Here is a 20,163-nt window from a genome sequence, read left to right as displayed (position 1 = left end):
AGAATGAAGTCATGAATGCGATATTTAAATAAAATAAAACTGAACAATTTTACCAAGCGATAAGCATGGCAAAACAGGTAAAGTCAGCCTACCACCTGAACACTTTCCCAACACACATAATCAACAAAGAAAATCAATAAGACAGAGACAAACAAATCAATACAGTGTGTAAGCAAATACTGAGCATGCCGTGCACAGATGGGCAAATCAATCCGCAGCAAACACAAGAAGAGGCTGCATCACACTAGCAATAGAAGAAAATGTGACTTAAACCACAAAGAAACTGCAAAGTGTATCCCTGTGGTGGGGGATGGCGGAAGTGAAGCTTTACCAGGCACCAGCAGGGCCACCGCGATAGGGACGCCCACAACCTGCTGAGAGCAGTGGGACTTTGGAAAGCACAACCTGTGCCCAGAGCTTTCACAAGTGTACCTTGTGTACCCTAACGCGCCGCTTCTGACTCTCAAACACTCAAGTTGGAAACATGGTAGTAATACTAATTCTCAGCTGGGGTGTGATGGTGGAGGCAAGAGAATTGGGAGCTCACGGCTACGGAAGACTCTTCCTAAATAAATAAAATAAAGGCAAAGCAGGAAGGAGTATAAATTTTTCTGCCCCAGCGCAGGCTTGCATAGTGGGAGTTGGAGTATCATAATTTTCCAAATCTGAAGACCTAAAGTGGGTAGCAAGTGTTGATCCAGAAGGATGAGCAAGCTGCTTGGGGTCTCCGTGGTTGAGAAAAATCTGTAAAACCAACTGCTTAACATTGATGAAATGATCCTGTCTTAGAAGCATGAAGACTATGCATTTAAAGACTGTGAGATGCTGCTTTTGGGTGGAGATGTTGTAGGGTACAAATAAAAATCTTCCTACAGCTAAAGAAGCCTAGAACATTCAAGAATATGAGCAAGCTGTCTTTCCCTGTTTATTATCACAAGAAAGAGAGAGCCTGGGTAACACCAGCATTGCCTAAGGATTGGTTTTTGAACTGTTTTATTTTACAGACAAGAGTATTCTATAAACAAAAACAGCATTTAATTCAAGAGTCTTCTGGTCTAATGGATAGCCACAGCACATGGGCACAATCCACACTAGCGTAAAGGCTGTGTGTCTACCACCAACTGTAACTGCATTCGTTCAACCAACCAATGGACCAACATGCGAGCGCTTTAGCCAAAGCATCCTATTTACAACAAATGATTGCGTAGGTCATCGGAAGTGATCAAATATGGATGAAAGCTGCCAGGATCCTTGAATAATATTAACGTTCTGCTGTCCAGAATGCTGCAGGGACAGAACTCGCACCAGACACACTATAGGCATTTGGAAAAACAATTTAAAAACACACCCAAAGGTTAGGGTTGTCCTCGATGCATGAGGTTTATTAGCATCTTAGCAAGCAGTATGGCAGGAGTCTGAGGTAAAAAGCTTCAGTCACAGCTTTGTTTGGCAAGATTTCTACTCTCAACAGTTTCTGGGGAGAGTAGAGAGGTCTTGCACTGTAAGGAAGCAGGCATAATTAGTATGTGACCTAAGACTTGTAACAGACTTAGGCTGACAGTTGGGAAACTTCCAGAATTGACTGCTGATAAAGATCTTCACAAGCCCCTTGGCACGGAGACTGAAGAGCTTCCAATGATGAACAGAAGGAATCGGATGACAACAAAAACCACAAAGTGGAAGAAAAGGAAGAATTGAAAGCAAGAAGATTCACAACAAAGACCCTGGCAGTGGGAAAGGACACTCTCAACAAAGGGGACAGAAATGAGACAAGGTGGACAGCACTGGTTCATGGGATCAGACAGATGCAAGCTGCTCTTGCTCACCATGAAGAAACAACATCAAAGGGGGAAACAAATGACCCAGTCAACACTTGGCGTCTGCCCAAAGAATTCTGCACCTGCTCAAACAGTGGGTGTCCACACCTTTGCACCTTCTGCTTCCTGTACTTGAGTCTCATCAGAAAAGAGAGAAAATGATGATTACGTCATCATAGCTCCCAGCCAGTGATCTTAGTGAGATGTTTCAGTATCCTCAAGCCCGCATGTACCTTCAGCTCTATGGGTTAATGGTAAGAACCTGTTCAACCGTTCTGGTTTTCGCTTTCTACACAGCATGTAAGAAGCCTCACAGGTATGAAACCCTTTGTTGTAATTTTGGCTTTAAGGGATTCTGTCTAACTATAGGCTTAAAGTAAGTGTCCCTGACATGGTTAGGTTGGGCTCGGCTGAATTATAATGGTTGGCAGAATGGCAATATTACACGTGGATTTGTTGAGCTGTCCAACATTGTAAGGCTCTAGGACCTAAATTGAACCTTTGTGACTTGTAGTGGTGACAAGAAGTGTTACAGCTTGGCACATAACCAGAAACAAGTACAACTTAATGAATCCTTCATATCTGGGTTCCTGGATTTTCCAAAAGGTTCCTGCTTTCACTTTTTTACTTGCTGTTTCCCATCCTCTATTTCTTGGTCTTTTCAATGGGTAGGGCACTTGGTAACGTGTTCCTTGTATACATAAATCGTGTGGTTCAGCTACCAGTCTCCTGGCAAATGTAACCATTGTGTCGGTTCCCATATATCCAGAAAAGGCCTCTCGTCACACTCTCTAAGTCAGAGAGAACAACAGAAGACATTTCTAGCTCTCGATGTGTGTGCTGGGAACGAAACTCGGGTCCTCTGCAAAGGCAATCTACGTTCCCAATAGTTTTAAAACACTGAACCTGGAGAAATTGTTGTGTGCAAGGTGCTTACTGTACAAGCATGAGAACTGCATCTGGATATGTAACAGCCACCTAGAAGTCAAAGGTGAGTGTGCATGCCTATAGCCCCAGCGGATCTTGAGGGCTCACTGACCAGCCAGTCTAGCCAAGAGGTGGACTCCATGTTCATTGAAGAGAATCTGTTTCAAAAACTAAAAAGCAGAGAGCAAGAGAGGAAGAAACCCAAAGCCAACCTCTGACCTCAACAAGTACAGGCACATGCATACCACCACCCCCCATCATCATATTTGTAGCACAATTTAAAAATAGCAAATTAATTAAACACCATGAATCCATAGAAATAAGCATCGATTAAAGGAAAACTAGGGTAACTGAGGTTTGATAAAAGTGCTTGCTATATGAGCCTGATAATTTGAGTTTGACCTTGAACTTCTGTTAAAAATGGGGGAGAGGGCTGGTTGTGGTGGCATGTGTCTCGTAGCACGTGTACCAGTACTGTGAGAGGGGAGGTGAAGACAGGAGACTTACTCAGAAGCTCCTGAGTCAGTTTAGAATATGCAGCAGAGTGGGAAGAAAAGACCCTGCCTAACAATGTAAAGGAAAAAACCTGGTCCCCGGTATAGTACTGACCTCTACACATGCACCATGGAACACAAACATCTGCCCTTGCACGAGTGAGCATACATACACATGCATACACACACACACACACACACACACACACACACACACTCACATACATTAAATTAGATTTTAAAAATAAATCCAGAAAAAAAAATTCTACATATTTTAAGCTTGGTAATCAACAAAACAGTTAAATGTTATTTTACTTTCACATGAGGAATTGTAGTTAATCGTAGTTAAGGTACTACAAACACAGATTTCTTGTTGCCCATGAGGAATCTGAAGATTTCCAGGCACAAAAATAAAGTGAATATGAAAAAGTTTGAAATGTTGTTATTGTGTATTTATTGTGTATTATTGTGTATTGTGTATTATGTGTGTATAGGCACACACATGCTATGTGCACGTGATTGTCAAAGGACAACCTGCAGGAATGTTTTCTTCTTCCTCCATGTGGGTTCCGGGTACAGAACTCAGAGAGTCAGGCTTAACGGCAGGAGCTTTTACTCGCTGAACTGTCTCGCCAGCCCCGAAGTATTTTATTTTAATAACACATAATTTACATTATTTATGTGTGCTAAATATATATACATACATGCACGCATACATACACACATATATATAGGTAACAACTAATGGAACAATTAGTGTTTCTGTTACCTTAAATATTTACCACTTCTTTGTGGTAATGACATTCAAAATTCTCTCTTCTGGATAAATCTAGGGGTTCTCAAAAAGGAGAGAGTGGAGAGCTGGTGGAACAGACAAAAGTTGCCTAATTGTGTATACTTTTTATTTTACTGATACATAATTTGATCCTTAATTTTGCTCAGTATCGGCATCCTTCCATTCCAGATTCAGTGTGTCTGCAAACATTGTCATTTTTAATGATCTCATCTTTTGCAGTGGAAGAAATTAATTTAATTACTGTGGTGGTTTGAAAGAAAATACCCACCAAAGGGAAAGGCACTGTAAGGAGGTGTGGCCTTGATGAAGGAAGTGTGTCACTGTGGAGGCAGGCTTTAAGGTCTCATATATGCTCAAGCCATGCCCAGTAAGACAGACCACTTCCTGACGCTTACAGGCCAAGGTGTAAGAACCCTCAGCTCCTTCTCCCACACCATGTCTGCCTGCATACGGTCTTGTTTCCCGCAATGACAATAATGGACCAAACCTGAACTGAAAGTGACCCACCCCAATTAAATATTTTCCTTTATAAGACTTGCTATAGTCATGGTATCTCTTCATAGCAATAGAAACCCTGACTAAGAAAATTACCTATGCTTGCATCCTTTGTAGCCACCGTTTTCCCATCTGCTTTCTCCGCTCCAGGATTCTTCAGCATCCTTGAGCCTGGTTCAGACAGAGAAGATCTAGATCCTTTCATATTAAGCTCAGGATGTGGTCCAACAGTAGACAGTCTATCAAAAGGAGCCTAATTTCCACCAGCAAAGGAGTCTATGGCTCTGATGGACAGCCAGGATTAGCTGCCCTATTTGACACCCAACTCACTTAAAGGTGAAGAATACCCACTTCTCCCCCTTTTCACCTAGTTCTGGTCAGGAGTATTTTAAACAAAAACTGTACCCTACTTGGAACCGCAATGTCTCAGCCTGTGACCAGCCAAATCCACCTATTCCTGTTGAGAACTGTCCCAGGCTGTGCAAAGTTAAAAAATATCACCTCCCTTCCCACCTCATCTCCTTCCTGTCTCTCACCTCCAGCCACCCATGATGGATTAGTCTTAGGCAGAATAGACCTGCAAAGACACAGTTCCTGTAGCAGAATTAATAAAAACCCAGAGACAGATGTTGGGGTTCAACCTGAAGGTCAGAAAAGCAAAACAGCCTGCCACTGACTCTTACCTCTACCTCAGTCTGAAATGGCGATCCTGCCTCCAAGAATCTCGGAATGAGACTGTGAGTGAGAGCTGTCTTCTCCCATCTTAATTCCCCTCGAGGGCTGGGATTAAAGGTGTACACCACTACCACCCAGTTCTTATGGCAAACTAGTGTGGCTATTGGGATTAAAGGTGTGTGCCAATACTGTCTAGTCTGTAAGGCTGAACAGTGGGGCTGTTTTACTCTCTGATCTTCAGGCAAACTTTATTTACTAAAATACAAATGAAGCATCACCACAAGTTCCCTTCTCTAACAGACTTTTGTTTATGGGTGTGAATGATGGTATGTCATGCTGTACCCTAGTGCCTGGCAGATTTCTAGAGAACACATCACTCCAGAGCTTCTTGTGAAAATGTGTAGAACAGGTATGACATGATAATATTTACATTTAATAAAATGAGTAATTTCTCCTGTTTTTTCATTGTTTCACTTTCCAACTGAACAATGGCTTGGAAAAATGATATTATATACAAAAATCATTAAAAGCAAAAGGGTTTCTTTCTAACATTTGTGGTTTTATATCCTTGTCTTTAAGAACTGAAAACTCAACACCATAGCCTTAGATATGGAAGCGTTTTGTAAAAGTTTTCCCGAGGGCGCTAGACATATCCTGAAATTTCAAAGGAACCAAAAAATCTGTCTGATCATGGTGCCCTCATGTCTGAGCCTACTGACTGATCAAGAAAAACCAAGTGCCGGGCAGTGGTAGTGCATGCCTTTAATCCCAGCACTCAAGACGCAGAGGCAGGTGGAGTTCTGTGAGTTTGAGGCCAGTCTGGTCTACAAGAGCTAGTTCCGGGACAGCTAGGGTTGTTACACAGAGGAAACCCTGTCTCAAAAAGCAAACAAAAAAGAAAAAGAAAGAAAGAAGGAAGGAAGGAAGGAAAGAAAGAAAAGAAAAGAAAAGAAAAGAAAAGAAAAGAAAAGAAAAGAAAAGCATGCTCCAGACCTTCCAAGACTTTCCCACTCCACAGCCTGTGTGAACACTCATTTCAACAACCCTACTTTCACAAACTCTGTTAAAGAAGATGGGACCTGGATAGCCAACTGCACAGAGAATAAAGAAAAGGAAACCCCAGACCTGTTCTTGAGTGGATACAGTTGAGTCGAGTTCGAAAACACCCACCAACAGAGCAATGGGAAAATACTCTGTTCAAATCTGGCTACATCATGGAATTTTGATGAAGTGTTCCTATGAGGTGCCACCTGCCAGCAACTTGAAAAATGTTTTTCAGTTCATTCCTAAAGCAGACACACTATTTGAGACTTGTTGAAACTCCATCCTTCGTTCAGTAGTAGTTGCTTTACTAGAACTTTTTTTCCAAGTAATTTTGTTCTTTGTAGAGATGTACATTTTCTTTTGGCTCATCTCTTGCCTCTTTTTGCTGCTTCAGCAAATTCTGTTATGCTTCTACAATAGATCACACAAGTAACCAGATGTACTGAGAAAACTGTTTTAAGGATACCCTTGAGTCCCATTTACAAAGTTAGTGGGTGGTGGTGGGGAGTAGAGTTCAAGTTTGGAGGGGGGAAATTACATATAAGGGCTTTTGTGATTTGAAGTCTGAAATGGGTAGACAATATTTCTTCACAGTTGATTGATCCTACAAATCTTGATCAATGTTTAATGCAACCTAAAAGAAAAATACAGAATAAATAAACTTTACTACAATGAAAAGACACAAAAGACAATAGAGCTTAAGTACTGTCAATGCGATCCTGTAAAGGAAGGTTTTTGAGTTCCGGTTAATTTTAGAAGAGTACCCAGGTAGTATATAATTATAACTGATGCTCCCAATGAAGGCTTACCCTTGTCTTTCTCACCCTTCCTAAGAGCAACACCCTTTCCTGAGCCACCTACCATTGGGAATAACGTCCTTGTGAGTTTTGGCCTTTAAGGGTGTAGTCATCTCTCTAGTCCAGGCTCCTCTTACTGGAAATCCTACTGGCTCCTTCCTACATACAACTTAGATCTTCACACACTGTGTTCATTTCTCAACACCATGTCGCCTCCTCTAGCTCAGTTAACACATATATCCTTGGCTGCTGAATTTGAATTTTCTGCATGGCCCTCCTGTCCCTACCAGAGCTATACCATACATAAAATGGGTTTTGGTCATGTGCATATATATCCCAGAATCATCAGAAATTCAAAGTCTCCATGACGAAAGCCTCCCTGTTCAAAACACTTCTTCCTTTTCTTATGTTCACCAACTCATCCCAGGATAACACTCACAGCTCAGTTGCTCACGGCTAAAAGCTAGGATTCATTCTTGGTCCCCTCTCCTCATTTCTTGAGCCAAACTCAAGTCCATTCTGGTCACATCTGAGCATGCAGATGACTATTACAGCCCCATGTGGTCTCCCTTTTAAATACCTGCCTTTTTCTAACTCTCCACCTGATAAAAACCCTCTGTCCTCCCAATAACTCCCTCTGCTCCTAAGTCCCATCTGCCTAAGCTACATGCTCATGTGATCTGGCTTTTCTCAGCTCCCTGCTGTTAAGTCTCACGTCTCTCCCAGCTCTGTAAAGCTCAGCTTGAACATTGGGCTGTTTGGCAGCTTCCTGCCATCTCTAGTTCCAAGTCTCCTTGTTTGGTCTCTTATAGCCCCCTCCCAATGGCCTATGGGCTCAAAGGAATGGAGCTGTTTATTAGTTGTAGCTCACTACTGTCTGCCACTAGGCACTTCTAGCCCTGCTTTCTGAATAGCTTTGGAGACACCTAAACACATCTTTTCTTTTACTTCCAGTAGCCACCATTAAATCTTGCAATTCCATATGGGTCCTCCCACCCCAGCCTGCAGGCCTTCTCACCCTGTACACTCTCCTCAACACCTTGCTCCTTCCCTCATCTCAGTTAGCATCCATGCTCTTTCTGGATTACTATGAAAACCTAGTTGATCTCCTCACACCTAGTTCCCCACTCTTCTCCCTTATTGTAGCCAGACGCTCTTTCTAAAGTGCAGCTCTGATGATAGAGGTCTCCACTTCCTGTAGGAAAATATGTGAGATCCAGAGCAAGGACGCCAAGTCCTTTCAGGGTCTGGCTCCTGTTGTCTCCTGACCTCATCCCTTATTGCCCTATGCATCACATTTTGCTCTCTCCTACCTGGGTCTTTCTTCTTCTTATGATTTCTGCATGGAATTCTTTCCTCATCAAGATTCCTCCATCCTCATCATAGCCCACCCTCTCAATGCCCACAGAATAAAGTAACAAGATGCACCTGTTTTAGTTTGTTTTCTTTCTGTTGTGACAAAACACCATGGCCAATGCAACATGGAAGGAGGGGGCTTTTTGGCTTGCACTTCCAAATTGCAATTCATCACCGAGGAATGATGGAGAAATAACTGAAGCAGAAGCTATAGCAGACTGGACCGGGCCAGACCACTGCTTACTGTTTCATTCCCTCACTTTCCTTATTTCTTATTCAGACCAAGCTCTCAGTAGGCTGTGCTCTCCTCCATCAACCAGCTATCAAGAAAATGCCTCCATGAATGCACCCACAGGCTAACCTGATGGAGGCAGTTCAAAGTCATTTCCAGGTGTATCAAGTTGATAGCCAAGGTTAGCCATCACATGGCCTTCCTTTCAGGGAAGTCCCCCGCTGATCAGAGTCAGTTAACACGGGCTCTTCCTTCAGTCATGAACTACACTGGGATGGACAGTAGAACTCTCGGTCATTCTAACGATAAACATCAAATACTGCCCTGTTTGTGTTTTCAAAATCTAATTGTAAAATGCATGGATATGGATGTTTAGAAATAGTTAAAAGCATAGACAGCTATGAAGCTATAGAGGTTATATATGCTATATCATATATCTAGTTAGACATATGCCAGCGATGCTTCATCAACAGGCAGAGCACCAATTAAGGATCTGGTTAGCGGGACTGGGAAAGAGGCTCAGCAGTCAAGAGCAATGCTGTTCTTCTAGAGGACCTGGGTTTGAATCTTAGCACCTATATAGCAGCTCACAAACTTCTGGAACTCCAGTTCCAGGGGATCTGGCACCCTCTTTTGGCCTCCACTGGCACTATACACATATAACACAAAGACATATACCTACATGCAGTCAAAATACTTATACACATAAAATAAAGGTACATTTTTTTTTCAAAATTGGTTAGCACCTACACATTTGTTCTTCTTTGCATGAGGGAAAAGTATTATTTGTCAACCCACCTCTCGTATACTAGACTTCATCAACATGAAAAATAGTCTCTTCTGGGATCCATTTTGATACTTACATCAGAGAACATGGGCTCATCAAGCTCTTCCACCCTGCTCAAGTTAGGAGCCCCGTAGCGATCACTTATTTCAGCTAGGGTTTTGCCCGAGTCCATCATTAAGTCCTACAGTCACAAAGTCAGTTTTTACTTTCACATGCCTTCAAAATGAACGTGTTCTTTTTCTTGCAATTTTGATATAAAATTTCTGAATTAAGCACACAAACTAAACACTGTTAATTAGTAGAATTCACCAATGCCTGTAAATGATAAGAGAATTACATTAAGAAGTACTAAAAGTTATTTTTAAATAATTTGGAATTTCAAAATCCATAATGTAGAAGTAATTCTATGTGCAATATAATAGGACATTGTAGCTTCAAAATATAAAAGTACATACTGTATGTCCAAATTTTATATATTTTGAGGTTTACTTCAAAGCACCACGCACTTGTGACTTGTTAGAATATCCATTTGAACTGTCGCTTTCACGGGGTTTTTGGTTTTGCTTTCGTTTATTCGAACAGGGTCCTCACTATGTCACTTTAGGCGTGCCAGGAGTCACAACTCTCCAGCCTCAGGCACTATGATGGCGTGTGCACCTCCACGCTCACCCTGTACCAGCGGTCCTGACAGTGCCCTTATTAGAACTTCAGCCACTATTGCAAAAGTAAGGTTTCTCTTCTGAGATATGTGTTCATTTCACATAACACACAGTAGCTATCCCTTCTCACCTCTGACGACGGTATAGGCTCCTCACCCCGAGCCATGCTTTCCATACTCATCTCCTAGAAAAAAAAATGAAGAAAACACCGAATATAGTTCATTTCTATTTCAAGTTCGGCTTTTAATTTTTTTTATAAAGTGCTATGATCAGTTTAATAGAAAAAAAAAAACAATGCCACTTTCCAAGGAGTGATTAGAATATAGTGCACACAAAACAATGGATCACAGCTTCGTTTATTACTATATACTAATAGGACATAACTCTTTAAAATTAGATAAAAACTCTTTCAAAATGGACTGACCTTAGATGGGAGTTAAATCTCAATTCTTGAAGATATCACACACTTCAGACACACAGCCCTGAGCTGAAACTGACCAGAATGCCTTTTCTCCTGGGGACAAGGTTTCGTGATACCAGAAGGTGCCATGAGAGCTTCCAAAGGAAAGAAACAAACAACAGTCCTAGCCAGTTATGATGCCTACAAACCACAGCGATGACCAGCATGGCATGATAACCCTAAGAGTGCAGTAGTAGCACACCTACCTTAGTGGTAACCAATCGCTCTCCAGATCTCTTTTTTTTTTTTTTTATAATTCAAGACTATTTTATTGTGTTCAGATCTTTCTTTCTTTCTTTCTTTTTATTTTTTAAATTTATTTATTTATTAAGGATTTCTGCCTCGTCCCCACAACCGCTTCCCATTTCCCTCCCCCTCCCCCGATCAATATCTCTGGTACAAGGACAAACATTTAGAGTGTAGTTAGGGATTGTGCTGGTGTAGTAAATTGGTTGCAGGTTCTCCTTCAAGATCCATGAATTCGCTTGACCTGAGCTAGGTTTCCAGTACCAAGCAAGACTCCCCTCTTGTTAATCTGATCTTAAGAGATCTGGAGTGGTTCAACTCTTGAAGGAGAACCTGCAACCAATTTACTACACCAGCACAATCCCTAACTACACTCTAAATGTTTGTCCTTGTACCCAGAGATAAACGTAGTCCTCACCCCTCATTAGGGAAACTTCCCATTGCAACAGGCAGAGACCATTACAGAAAAACCACATTAAATTCAACTTAAGCCACATTAAAATTAAATTAAAATAAAACCACAATCAATTAAAATTAAAATGCAGCATTGTGGAGTCCAGTTTCAGTGTGTACATCTACGAAACAATTCCTACACCTAAGGCTCGGGAAACACAGCAGGGAGGGTGGAAAGACTGCAAGAACCAGAGGATGGGGGCGTTGCTATGAGACACTGTCTCCTCGTGATGTCAGAAATCATATCCATAAAGTCTCACTAGCATGACTTTGAGAACATGAGCTGAACAAGGGCAATAATAGATACGTCAAAGTGGACAGGGGAAAGCCCATGAGACCACAACCCTACACTAAGAACTGCAGGCAACTAAGAAATGCTGAGAACAGGACAAACAGTCTTCCCCATGGACAAGCACACCAATTGAGTGTCCAATCTCAAATGATCAGCCCTGAAAACGTACACAAAAGTAACATTATGCAGACAGAGCAGGTTATCCTTAGGAATATATACATACATATGTGTGTGTGTGCATATGTGTGTGTGTAACAACAATTAATGAAAAGGATACCATGAATTTGAAAGAGAGTAAGAAGAGGTATATGGGAGGGCTCAGTGGGAGGAAAGGAAATAGAGAAATGGTATAATTACATCATGTTCTCAAAAATAAAAGGAAAATGCATAAAAAGATACATTGTATAAAATTTTCTAAGACTTAATAAAAATATGAATTTTAGAAACAGGCTGAATGAAACATTAAAACTGAAGCAAAAGTTCTAGCAACTATGAAAAGCAACAATGTGAAAGTAACGTTTCATAATAAGAGATTTTTAAAGAGAGTTTGAAGTCAGGCTTTATAGACGAGAAGACAGGAGGACATATTCCTAACTGAATTCACCATGTGCAAGTTACTCTCAAAGCCCAAAGGGTCTCCATGGGTCCTTAACGACACTCACATGCTGCAGGGTAAATGTTGGGCCCAGCACGAGAGGCCACTACTAAATGAGAAGGTTCTTCTAACCAAGCCAACCTCCTACGGCCTCCATCATTTGTAGCAAAGTCACATGACTCATACTCTAATGAGCCATTTTGGCAGTTGGAAGATTACTCATCTTGTGACTGCACATATGGCCGCCCTAATTATAGGGGTATCTGCGGTACTATTTTACAAAGATGATTTTTTTTTTTTTTAGGAAATTCTTATGTTTATTTTTTGCTGTTTGAGACAGGGTTTCTCCACGTAGTCCTGGCTATCCTGAAATTTGCTCTGAGGACCAAGTTAGCTTTGAACACAGAGATACTCCTGCCTCTGCCATGAGAATGGTGAGATCAAAGGTGTGCACTGCTATACTGGATTTTCTAGAAAGTTCTTATCCTGAATCCACACAGGAGCCCCAAGCAGTTTATATTCTTACAGGACCACTACCCTAAACCATAAAGATGAATATTCGACACTAATCTTTCCCCTAGTTCTTTTAACTAAAACCAGAAAATAAATCTGTTCCTCCTCGATGTTTGAAAGTACAACAATCAGACCCAAGTTCCTCATCCTTTGCCACAAACAAAAGCACGAGGAAGGAGGTGAAATCAGTGCCAGTCAGCAAAAGGGAAGACATTCCTGCTAACTCCTGACTCTCTTGCCCCCAAGGGTCTGAGGCAAACACCCCAGAGTCCAACCCCTGTTCAACTCAGGATTCTTCAAATATCTCTGAGAATGACAATTTACATGGCGCATCTGTAGATCAATGGAGTTTGAGTGGTGAGTGAGACAGGGATATTTCCCAGGGTGGAGATGAGCGACACTAGGCCAATGTGGACATGAACGTGTTAAAGTTGTGTTGACTGGTCACAGAGGCTTGCTGTCTGGAGACATGGGTATGACCCTCTTCTGTGTTAATACGTGTGTGAGCTTATGTACATCACTCCAAAAATGCTCCTTGTACAAGCCATCACCAGTATCTGGATATTAAAACTATGCACAGATACTTGAATTTATCCTCCAATATCTCATGATTTTTTTTCAATTCACCACCTTATAGGTTTTTAAAGAAATTATGTTTAAACCCAGCAATCAGGAGACAGTGGCAAGTGGAGCTCGGGGTTCTAAGCCAGCCTGGTATGCATAATGAGTTCCAGGACAGTTAGCACTACACAAAGAAACCTTGTCTTGGAAAAAAGAAAGAAAAAAAGAGATAGAGATAGAGAGAGAGAGAGAGAGAGAGAGAGAGAGAGAAAGGACGGAGTGAAGGAAGGAAAAAAAGAAACATTTCAAATGATTATTTTTTCCTCATTTAATCCATTAATAAATATATCACATATATTTGATAAAATTTGCTTCTGATTTCAGTTTTAATTGCGGGTTCAATATAGGGAGCTGTAGTTTGGTAGGGAAGACAATAGCCATTTGTGTAGTCACTCAGAAGTCAGGCCTGTATGGCACACGTTTTTCAGTAGATCAGCAATTAATGGACAAACTAGAGATTTGACTTTATGTATGTATTACCACTGAAAATGGACTTTTTTTTAACTAAGTCACTGCACTGTTTGTTTTCATGAGAGACATAAGAATCAACATAAGAACAGATTTTAAAAATGTAAATGACTTTCTTGGTATATCTAACATGAAGAAGAGCAACATAATAACTTCCGATCAGCTAACATAATTAACAGCTGTCGCCTGACAAAGCCATCGACAGTGCCCCTCTGGAGGCCCCTGTGGCTGGCGAAGGCACACACGTGACTACTTAAACTCCTTGCTTGCTGCCTGTGGCACTGAGCTGCGGCCGCTGTTGTGAATCAGGAGAGCAGACAGAAAGGCTGAGGCTTGAAGTCCCACGTGTGATGGGGAACAGGTGTTTGGTATGGCTGGAAGAAACAGCCCGAAGAGTCTAGAGGCTTCTAAGGAGCAGACACTTACCAAACTTCACATTACCTTATTTAACGCTTCAGCTTGCTGGAGTTCTTCCTTCTTCTGTTTCTCTTTTTCTTGCATTTCCAGCTCCAGTTGGAATGCCAGCTGCTGCTGAATGGTCACAGGTGTTTAAATCGTATGGCAGATATAACAGAACAATAGCTAGACATCAGCTCTACCACTCGTGTTTGTTTGTTTGTTTGTTTGGACGGGTCTCACCTAGGTAGCCCAGACTGGATTCTAACTCATAACGGTCCTCTTGCCTCCACCTCTTCAGTGCTGACGTTACTGGAGCTACCACTCCTGCTTATGTGTCACTTTTAAGTCCTCAACTAAATTTCAGGAAATTAGGAAAATTATTATATTCAAATAATACTCAGCTTCTACAATGATTGATTTTTTTAAGCATAAAAAAGACATTTCTTTAATTATCAAAGGTAGGAGGTGTTGTATACAGAACCGAGGTATGTCCCTTTTGTTCTTAAAATTACAAATAAGACTAATGTGGTTTTCCTGAGGTGAGTGAGATTTGGGGGCTGGGAGAGAACCAAATCTTGAATGCAAAGCAGTAAGAGACAACAGTCTATGCCCGTGAAAGTGTGCCTCTGTAAACACAGCTGATTAACTGCTGTAGGAAATCAAACAGCCAATAGCCTTTAAGTTAACTGCCCACTGGGGTGTGGTCTGTTATACTATTTATGGTGATGTAAAGCATGCATCTGCCTCTTTTCTGGCTGCCTGATTCGGTTAGTGTTCTCCGTTCCAGCAGAGGATTCTAATTTGTGAGTCTACCCCCTAAACAAATAACTGTCTATTATTCTCAATTCTGAGCTAACGTGGGATTTCTTTTAAGCGTCCATCTTCATCTGGCACCCAACATGGATTCGGACTCTATGCCTACCAGGTGGACAGCCTAAAGGCCTAGCTGGTCCATGGCTCAGACAGTCTCCCAACCCTCAGTTAACCGTGTACTTGGTCCTAATGCAGCACGCGTGTCACACTAGGACAGACAGCAGCAGCAAAGCCTGTGGACCAAATGGGACACAGCTCCTGTTTGGGTGCAGCTCAGAAGCCAAGAGTTCCATGCGCATTCTGCAATGTTGACGGAAAATAAAATCAAAAGAATAATGATATAGGAAAGTGATATAGCATCCAAGCTCCAGTATCTGGAAATACAGTTTGGTTGAAATGCGGCTCGTCCAATTGTGAATCATCCAAGGCTGCTTTTCACTGGCAACAAAAGAGAAAAGTGGCACCATTGTGGCACTAAGGATCAAACAACACTGCCCAACTATAGTATCTGGAGTGTCGTGATAAAGCTATGCTGTGGCATTCAAAACACTGATATCATCACACAAAGGAGCTGGATGCAGTGACACACTTGTAACCCCAACTTTTAAGAACTTAAGACTGGAGGACCTGAAGTTGGAGGCTGATTTGGGCTAATATAATAAGACTTTGTCACAAAGAAACAAACAATAAGAAAAGAAGACGACACAGATGCTGATAGACACACTTTAGAGACACAATGGGGCATGAAATGCTTTCTTACCTCAATAACAAAATACCATTCGATTTGTTGTATATAATGGCTATGACACCACACTAAAAGAAGGCAACAAGCATCGTTCACAGATGATGCACACATCCCCATAATCTTAACTCACATTGAAAGCAAAGGTCAAGGGTCATCAGACAGCTAAGTGGGTAAAAGCACTGCCAGTGAGCCTTAACAACTGAGTTCAGTCCCCATTACCCATGTAAAAGGGGAAGAAGAGAACCAACCCCACAAAGTTGCCCTCTGACCTCCACACATCATGGGCCATGTGTGCACATGCTCTGCTCCCCATCCCTGTGAAAACCACACAGGCATGCACTCTCACAATAATATTTTAATTCAGAAAAGAAAGCAAAGGTCAAAAATAGAATATTTAAGATTGATTCCTTTTATCATTTTGCAATTTCCTCACAGATATTAAAACAAGCTTGCAAAAACTGTTATCTAAATAATTTGTTTGTTCTCAAAGCAAGGAATGACATTTGCCAGCATGAGTTAATTTGAACAGTGTTGATCTACATGCTCAAAGAAATGTGTCCTCCTACAAACTTAGTTTTTTTGCTTTTTTTTTAGATTGTTGGGCTTTAGTGAGAAAGCTTGATATTAGGTCTCCAACTCGAGACAAATGGCTAACATATCAAAGTAGACATGGCTGCCCACTTCTCCCAGCATCCCTCAGTTCATCCCTGTCACAGGGTATGGCTAGCACACCCCACCTCCTATACTAAACTTTTCCAGCACAGGGACTGGGGTGCCCTTCCCTCAGCTGCCTTCCCTATATAGTCCAGACATTTTGGTTACCAAGACCTTTTTTGTCTACTCTCTACCCACCTGGCTCTTCCCTCCTCCCTCTGCTCCTATGGCCTGATCAGGTTCACATTCACTCTGGACTCTCACTGATATCCTTGCCTCTGGCTATGCTCTCCTTAACCATACCTAGGCCTATTCAAGGCCTCCTTTTTTTCTTTCTCTTTTTTCTTTCATTCACTGGTCAATTTGTTGACACTGGGAGCAATAGCAGTTGTCAACTAAAATCAAGTCAACTGCCCTTGAGTATTTTCTCTCAAATTTGGTGATTTTTGTTTGTTTGCTTTCTTTTATTTTTTGACAGTGTTTCACTATGTATCCCAGGCTGGCCTCTGCTTTCCCAGTGTGGGGATTAGAGGCATGTATCACCATGTCCAGTTTTTTTCTGGCTTTTGTTTAGGATATGATGTTCCCAAGGTGCCCACAAGTTACTCACTGAAGCCATCAGTGTTGAGTTGGAAATGACTCCTCAGCCTCCAAACTCAAACACTTCAGGGAGCAAGAGAGAACGCTCTGCTATTTCTCCTCACAATCCACTCCCTGTTATGCCCTTTCCTTTCTGTTGGTTCCACTCTCTTTCTCCCATCTATGTCTGCCCACCAATTCACTTCTTTAATTAGCCATAGCATCTCCTGCAGAATGTTATCCGACATTTCACAGCCCCTGCAAATGGAATGCTTTGGGTTCAACACAAGGCAGATTAGCTTTGCTGGCTAACATGTTAGGGAAATGTTGAGTTTCTAATGTCACTAAGTTTTCTTCCAGTAGGGTGAAGGAGATGTGTCAAAGAAAGTGAAGTAGAATTCCAGAGTGAACACATGGTCTCAGGGAAGGAGAGCAGCTGACAGACAATTCCTGCTTCTGTAGAGAAGGGAGGGTCCAAGCAGACAGCACTATTATGCATACTTGGTCCCAAATGCTATACTATACAGGTGATTTAGGACTGGAAGTGGTTCAGAGCTCATATTTTTGAGATATTTATGAATCTGTAATAAGATGCCTCAGGTATGGTGCCCAAGACTAAACATGAAATTCAGCTATATTTTACCTTCTAACACAAAGTAATGATATGCCATATTTTAGTACTTTTTATGGGAAGCCAAGCTTAACAGTGTGGAATTTTCCACTCCTTGACACCACAAAAGCATGCAAAAGTTTCATATATAGAAACATTTTTGGATTTTTTTTAGAGATGTTCAACACATAAAGCTTGATCAATCCACCGTTCCATCTTCCTAGGGTTATTATTTCAAACCTTCATCATTCTTTCCATCCCTCCTACATCATCCCTTGATTTTTAAGTGTGTGGCCACTGTTGATTCTTACTTCATAAAGAAGATGGAAACAGTCAGCTTTCCACTTCATGTCACAAGCCAATGCACCCACCTATACCGAGGCCATCTATGCTTCATCTCTGAACTCCAATCAAAGGAGGGCTCATCCACTTGTTTTCCAGACCCATTTCCTCTTAATACTGTGGATAAAAGGTTTCATATCATTTTTTTCTATTTTTTCTAACACCACTCCTTGTGTTCCATGTGGTCCTAAATCAAAATAAAACCCATTGCCTTTCCCCTCACACACTCCATGAAAGCAATATCTCACTCACCATCCCCCTTCCTACCCACTACAGCACTCTCACCACTGATCCTGGAGAGATTGTCTAAGCATTGAATGACCACCGACAAGCAGTGCTACTGTTGACTGTTGCCCTCTTGGCTTCCACAACAACACAGTATCTGGGTGGCCTTTTTACCTCATGGTATTTCCTCTTCACCAAACAAGGATGGGGGTACTAGGGAGCAATGTCTAAGTGAGCAGAGTCAGGGAGTATTTCAGGATGCGGGTTGACCACACCAAGGGTGCCGCTGTTAACTTCCGTCACCTTGGAGCGCCTATCTCACCTGCTGAAACAAGAGTTCCTCTGCTTTGAGTCGCTCCATCATTTCCTGCTCCATCCGTGCTAATTGTCTCTCGCGCTCCAAATCAATCATATCTTTCTGTCTCTAGCGATTGGTGAAAAAGCAACAGCACACAGCTTATTAGAGACCAATCAGTCAATGCAATGTTAGAAGCCTCCCTACCACCAGCTTCAGAAGAAGGGTCAAGAAAGCCATGCTCTATTCATTTGGAAACTATGCAACAATTTGGGGGAGTTTTATGCCTTAGCCAAACAAAGAATGTGCAATTGATATTGTATGTTGAATATAAAGAAAAAGTAAAAGTAGAAAAAGAAAACCAAGCTACAGCAAACATGTCAGAAAAAGCCAATATTGAGTTGAAAATATTTAAAATCAAAACAGAAGCCTTCTTTCTGTTTTCTTCCCCTCTACATTCGTTCACATATTGTCCAAAGCTTTTAGATAATAAACATTTTTGTAATAGGAAAGCAAGATTGAACATAAAAATATAGACAATATGGACTAATTATCGTGCTCTTCTAATTCCCTCAAAGGAGACCCATATTTACCTGCTGCTCCAAGGTCACAATGTCCTTGTACTTAGAAATCCACAAGGCTAAATATTCGATTGGATCCATTGGGCGAACTCTTGCCACTTCTGCGAGACCTTGAGTTAGGCATGTCCCCAGGCACTGCTGAAGATATGTTGACTCCATTTCTAACTCCTAAACAAAACCGTCTACAAAAGTTTTGATTAGAGCCAAACGGTGTTCTGAGTAGGCATAGATAAGAGTAAAGTCAAGCTAAGCAGTGGTAGCACTTGCCTATAATCCCTGGACTCTGGAGGCAGGCAGACCTCTGAGTTTAATGCCAGCCTGGGCTACAAGGTGAGTTCCAAGATACACAGAAATACACAGAGAAAACCCAGTCCCAAAGTAAACAAAGAGTAAAGTCAAAGGAGGCTACCTGAATATTCCACCCTGTCAATGGTCATGGGTACTTCTCATTAAGGATGACATAAGCAAGCTGGCCCCAGAAAACTTCAAATGGTCTACAAAAGGACGCTGTCAAAGTCCTAGCTAAAATAGCTTCTCCATCCTGAAGGTTCTCATTTAGTCCCAGAGTCAGAACTAGACACTAGCATTGTCCATCACATTGTGCCAAGTTATGCTGGTGCCAGTTAACATCCACAGCATCCCAGGAAATGGGCAGATAGGGAGCCAGACTCAAAGAACTTACGTAAACAACCCAGATGGCTGGGCTGGCAGATGAAAACAGGGTTTGTACCTACTTCTTGTACCTGGAAAAGAGAATGAACGAGAGCATCCTAAGCTCCTCTAAGTTCCCAAGGAGTATTTTGGTCACAGGGCTAACACCACTATCTCTCCATGGTGGCAAGTGAGCAAGTTTGGGCCCCCTTCCAGCTGATCCCCAGTCTTCAGATATGAAGCCTGCTGCATGGCTTCCCCTGGATTAACTGTTTCTATTTACTCTGGAAGGACAAGCAGATAGACAACAACAGACCAAATGAGTCTACCTAAGCTCAGACCTGTGACCCGGTGAGTTTATTGGGGTTGTTCGCAGAAGCTGAGGTGAGAATATATGTCACAGTGGGCAGGCTACTGATATTGCTTCATTAAACATATGTTAGGTGTCTGCATTTGGACCTAAAGGCTATCTCCGACCTCATATGGCATGGAGATGAGTTGAGGAGATGAATTTTAATAATGAATCAGTAAATACAAGATCA

The 20,163-nt window shown here is 41.7% G+C and overlaps 1 protein-coding gene across 2 annotated transcripts; it reads right to left on the bottom strand.

Annotated features, from left to right (window-relative positions):
* Window positions 1–6,728: 6,728 nt before the first annotated feature.
* Window positions 6,729–19,679, bottom strand: Dydc1 (DPY30 domain containing 1). 2 transcript variants are annotated; one of them, XM_041663092.1, is made up of 7 exons: window positions 19,653–19,679; window positions 18,983–19,152; window positions 18,417–18,518; window positions 14,169–14,258; window positions 10,210–10,263; window positions 9,497–9,601; window positions 6,729–6,882 (listed from the first exon to the last, which is right to left on the bottom strand). In XM_041663092.1, the coding sequence occupies exons 2-7, from the start codon at window positions 19,127–19,129 to the stop codon at window positions 6,853–6,855; spliced, it is 528 nt and encodes a 175-aa protein (XP_041519026.1). In that variant the 5' UTR covers window positions 19,130–19,152; window positions 19,653–19,679; the 3' UTR covers window positions 6,729–6,852. The 2 variants fall into 2 exon arrangements, with proteins under 2 accessions (XP_041519026.1, XP_041519027.1); XM_041663093.1 differs by having other exon boundaries at window positions 14,169–14,255.
* Between the last annotated feature and the right edge of the window lie 484 nt (window positions 19,680–20,163).

The sequence above is a fragment of the Microtus oregoni genome, unplaced genomic scaffold, assembly GCF_018167655.1.
Source record: "Microtus oregoni isolate MIOR12 unplaced genomic scaffold, Mior012 000013F_ref0000133, whole genome shotgun sequence".
Classification (NCBI taxonomy): Eukaryota; Metazoa; Chordata; class Mammalia; order Rodentia; family Cricetidae; genus Microtus; species Microtus oregoni.
This window is presented reverse-complemented; position numbering and strand designations above follow the sequence as displayed.